The sequence below is a fragment of the Bidens hawaiensis genome, unplaced genomic scaffold (genome assembly GCF_021521415.1).
Source record: "Bidens hawaiensis isolate Kalapana, Puna unplaced genomic scaffold, B.hawaiensis_p1.1 tig00012379_1, whole genome shotgun sequence".
Lineage (NCBI taxonomy): Eukaryota > Viridiplantae > Streptophyta > Magnoliopsida > Asterales > Asteraceae > Bidens > Bidens hawaiensis.
Window position 1 is genome coordinate 755,883 of NW_027492010.1, and position 5,234 is coordinate 761,116.

Consider the following 5,234-nt stretch of genomic DNA (forward strand, 5'->3'; position numbering starts at 1 on the left):
CGTATGGGCATGTAAATGTGGTCTTTTCCTGATCCTCATGTGCGACCGGGATCTGGAAATAACCTGAAAATCCATCAAGAAAACAGTAAAACTGTCGCCCCGATAGACGCTCCAACATCTGATCGATGAACGGAAGAGGAAAATGGTCTTTCCTAGTAGCGTCGTTAAGCCTCATGTAGTCGATGCACACCCGCCAACCTGTGACTGTCCTAGTCGGAATAAGCTCGTTACGTTCGTTAGTGACAACTGTCATCCCTCCCTTCTTAGGGACAACCTGAACAGGACTCACCCATGAAGAATCGGAGATGGGATAGATCAGGCCTGCGTCGAGGAGTTTGATAACCTCCTTTTTGACCACCTCCGACATGTTAGGGTTAAGGCTTCTCTAAGGTTGGATTACAGGCTTGTACTCATCCTCCATGAGTATCCTGTGCGTGCAAAAGTTCGGGCTAATGCCCTGAATGTCCATGAGTTTCCACGCAATAGCATGTTTATGTGCCTTGAGCACATCAACCAACCTCGACTTCTCATCATTCGTCAACTGAGAAGAAATGATGACGGGCAAATCGGTCTCACCATCCAAGAAAGCACACTCCAAATGAGGAGGAAGCTCTTTAAACTCGAGGGACGGTGGTGCCTCAATAGATGGTCTCTCCTTCGGCCCCTCGGTGCTATCGGCAACCGTGAACACCTCGGGGTATTCAGGAGGTGAGCTGACAAGAATGCTCAGCTCGTGCTCCAGAGGAACATCAACCTCGTCCTCCTGATTGAGCAAATATGCTCCAGAGATGTAGTCAAGACATCGTTCAAACTGAGATATGAGTGTATCAAGAAAGTAAATGGAATCGTCCTGACTACTAGAGTTTCTCATTGATTTGACAACATGGAAGGTGACGTTCTCCTCCCCTACACGAAGTGTAATTTTGCCGTCGAAGACGTCAATAAGCGCTTTAGCAGTACGCAAGAAGGGTCGTCCCAAAATGAGTGGGACCTGATCGTCAGCCTCCATGTCAAGAATAACAAAATCCACGGGAAAAACAAATTTATCGACTTTAACGAGTACGTTTTCCACAATTCCCCGAGGATATTTGACAGAGCGGTCGGCCAAGGATAAACTCATGCGCGTCGGAACTGGCTCGCCAAGGTCTAGCTTTTTATATAGAGAATATGGAATCAGATTAATGCTAGCACCTAAATCGGCCAACGCGTAGCTCTCAGTCGAGCTGCCAAACAAACACGGGATCGTGAAGTGACCCGGGTCTGCTAATTTCTCCGGCAGCTTGTTCTGGACTACCGCAGAGCATCCTTCATTAAGACATACTGTCGAAAGCCCCTCCAGCTTCTTATTCGAAAGAAGATCTGTTAAGAATTTGGCATATTTAGGCATATGCTGGAGTGCCTCGACAAACGGAAGATTGATTTTTAGCTGTTTAAACATGTCCAAGAAATGTCCATATTCCTGCGCATACTTCTACCGCAGAAGACGAGCAGGATACGGAACTCGAGTAAGATCGACTTCGGGACTCTTCTTATCTTCAATCTTCTTCTCAACAACTTTCTCTGCATGAGACTCACCGTTTGACGCGGGTACTTGCTGGGACTCGCCTCTCGTGCGCCCTCACAGGAGTCTCCAACTCTATCTCCTCGTCCACCGGCTCCTCATCATCTGCCGGCGACTGCTCTCGATCACCTCCTCTGCCACTACGGGTGGTCACCGCCTTTAACTGTGCCTTCGGGTTAAGCTCTGTGTTGCCCTGAAATGCTCCGACTTGTTTATTAGGTAGCATCTGCTTCATCATCTCATCCACCTTTCGAGACATCTCCAAAAATGACGACTGCTGGTTTTTCAGTAGGGTGTCGTGCTCAGCCAGTCTATGTTGTGTGTTAGTATCTCTGTTAATAAGGTGAGAAAGCATGGTAGATTGCTTAGTTAGAAGCTCCTTAAGATCCGGATCCATACCACTACTCTTTCCCACACTTGAACTTCCTGCTACCTTTGGGTCACTAACATGCTCCTGCCTTTGGTGAAAACCCTGAGCATTACCTCCTGACCTCCAACCATAGTTGGAGTTATTTCTGCATCCTGAGTTACCGTAGGTATTCGCTCCGCGACTCTGATTACCCAAGTAGTCCACCTTCTCCTGTTGATCGACCGAACAATCAACTGTATCATGCCCTCCACGACATATTTCGCATTTTTGAGCGATCTTCTTCAACTCTCGGATATCTTTCTGCATTGCCTCTAATGCAGCCGCGATGCTAGTATCATTTGAGACCTGATAAATGCCTCGAGCGGAAGAGGTAGTTGTTTTAGAAGCACCTCGGGCGGACGGCTCCTACTGCTCGGCTAGGGCGAAACTCTCAAATAAAGACTCACACTCATCTATATCCATCTTCTCTAACATGTTTCCTCCAGCTGACGTATTGAATCTCTTCTGCATCTCAAAGGTCAGCCCGTAATATAATTTCTCGACTACAACCCATTCAAGTAGACCATGTTGGGGGCATCTACTAAGAAGATTATGGAACCTTTCCTAAGCCAAAGGGTATGGCTCGTCAGGGTCCGTGCGGAAGGAACAGATCTGATCACGGAGTCGCGAGGCTTTAGATGGCGGAAAGTACTTCTTAAGGAATTTAGCTTGAAGATTATCCCAGGTAGTGATGGACCCAGGGGGAAGGTTTTCCAGCCACGATGAAGCACGACCCTCTAGAGAAAATGGAAAAAGATGAAGGTATATAGTAACACGAGCGACGTTGGCAATATTGAAAGTGTCGCAAATACGAGTGAATTTGTTCAGATGGCCAGGCGCGTCCTCGTATTCAAGTCCGTGAAATGGGGCAGAATTAGTGATGGAATTCACGACGTTGGTCGGAATCTGCCAGTTATTAGCATCGGGCATCGCTGGACGTGTGATAGAAGACTGTCTCCCCATCATTCCCTCGTTCGCTCTCGAGTGAACCGTACGCCTAGGGGGGGTTAGCATCTCCCATATCTAAAGTGGAATCAGAAACGTGTACCTTGCTTTCGCGTAGAGCACGTGAAATCTACGGCGCTCACGAAAATCTCTATCGGGTTCGTCTAAATCCGTGAACTCTGGTGGTCCTAGTGAACGTGTACGTCGCATATGCTGAAAAACAAGTATAAGAGTAAGGACCCAAGCTTATCCCTAGAGCACACAAGTTACAATCAAGGCACATATAGCAATCAAGAGCAATTAAATAATAAAATAAAATAAAACTAATTAATTAACTAAAACTAAACTAAAAACAAATAAAAGCAAATAGAAACTAGTTCGCTATTACCAAGTGTCCCCGGCAACGGCGCCAAAAGCTTGATGTGCGCAAAGTGATATATAAATATCTAGCAAATAATGACCAAGCACAACGAGTAATAAAAACCTACAATACCCTAAACCAAACCACTAGCAACTGGCAAGTGAACCTATCGGGTGTAGAATAGCTATAGGAAGACCGGGAATATCGGACCCGAAAGACACTAATTTAAATAACGAGACTAGTTTTAAAAGCTAATTTAAAGTAATAATTAAGAAAATATATAGTTTTGGATTTTTATTTATTTTATTTAAAAACTAATAATTAATTATTCTAAATACTTAAATAAATTAAACTAAACTTGAAAATTAAATTACCGGATAAAAACTTTAGTAAATTCAAATATGAGAAAGAGTTACCCAGGCAAGGAATCTGAATTGTGACGACTCGGGATTTTATCGGTTACGGGAAAATGTTATGGGAACCGGGAATCTAAAGATATGAAAATCTAGGAAACTTAATGGATCCTTAATCACTCTCAAGGTGTCACCAAAAAAGAAATCTTAGAGATCATATAAAAACACCGGCTTATTAGCTCACCTGTCAGTTCACCAATTATGATTAATTACCCTATAAAACAGCTAACCCGTCTGTTTCACTATCTCAATGCATCAAAGTACACGGGGTGGTTTTGAACAGTTTAAAGGACACGGGTAAACAGTGAGATTAAGGAAAAAATAGGCAAACCTACTGTCAGCTAATTTAACCTAAAACCCTAACAACGCAGACAAACCCGACAACTTATCACCCGTCGGATATTTAAGTAGGTACGAATATAAACTTCTAATAATATGCCAAAAATCAGTTTCTATGGTGAATGAGCTCAATAAACCATAAACAAGTTGCAAACACAAAGTAAACAACCCTAACATGCAACCTATAATCGAAAGACATTCAATCAAGTAACATGTGAAACATTTATTTAGACACAAATCAAAAGTAAATACGCATGAGACACATCCAATAAAACTAATCAAAACTTTTAATTAATCAAAATCCCATAAACAAAACCCGAAAACCGACTAGTCGAAAACAGTCAACAAAACATCATCACAAGCCTAGATAACTAAAATGGTTTAGCCAATAATCATGTTCGAAACAAAAAAATAAATAAGTTCAATAATAGAATTCATAATAAAAATTAATAAAGTCAACCGAATAATAGAAACGTTTGGTTGAGTTGATGTAAACTCCTCTCGTGGTTGACTTGCAGCTGCTGTGTATCACCAACTTCTCGCGTTCTAAAAAGCCAAGAATAAGAATAATAGTATGTTGACTTCAATTGTTAGCCGTAGACCTACCAAACCTCAACAAAATAAATAATGTGACGGCGGCTGATGATTCTCATGTAGGGATCCCCCCTCACCTGTTACACCCAACAAAATATATATATCTCTAAATTGCCGTTCAACCCCTTATTTCTAACTTTTTTCACAAGTTAAAACATTAGGTTAACTCCACGTGAATAAATGAAAGGCCCCTTGATTAAAACTATAAGCCCACTTAAGCCTTTTGAACTATTTGTTCCTTTACTATGCCACTCATATTTTGTAAATAGGGAGCCCAATTATTTAACTATCAATATATTTAGATTTGTCTGTATCCGAAAATCATTCATTAAATCTCCAACGCAAGTTGGCAAACAGAATAGAACTTTATTGCAATTTATAATTACATCATGTTGGCTTCATGCCTTCATTCACGTGACTTTCTTTCTTTATTTTTTTTATATAATACTACTACATATAATAGTTAATATATAATAATAATTAGTAGTATATAACATATGCTCGACCTTTCATTCTTCGGTTTCAAGTTTAGTAAAGTGCTCTAATTTAGCTCGTTGTGTCTTGAAACCTTTAAACTTTAAATATGAGCCAACAATGAGTAGTATTTAATAA

General features: G+C 41.5%; 1 protein-coding gene across 1 annotated transcript; it reads right to left on the reverse strand.

Moving 5' to 3' along the window:
* Positions 1–385: 385 nt before the first annotated feature.
* LOC143540872 (uncharacterized) lies at positions 386–1,387 on the reverse strand. Its single transcript, XM_077033836.1, has one exon. The coding sequence runs from the start codon at positions 1,385–1,387 to the stop codon at positions 386–388; it is 1,002 nt and encodes a 333-aa protein (XP_076889951.1).
* Between the last annotated feature and the right edge of the window lie 3,847 nt (positions 1,388–5,234).

Bases quoted from the DNA above. Each gene is read 5' to 3' on its own strand.
- LOC143540872 (XM_077033836.1), bottom strand. From the start codon at position 1,387: ATGCCTAAATATGCCAAATTCTTAACAGATCTTCTTTCGAATAAGAAG.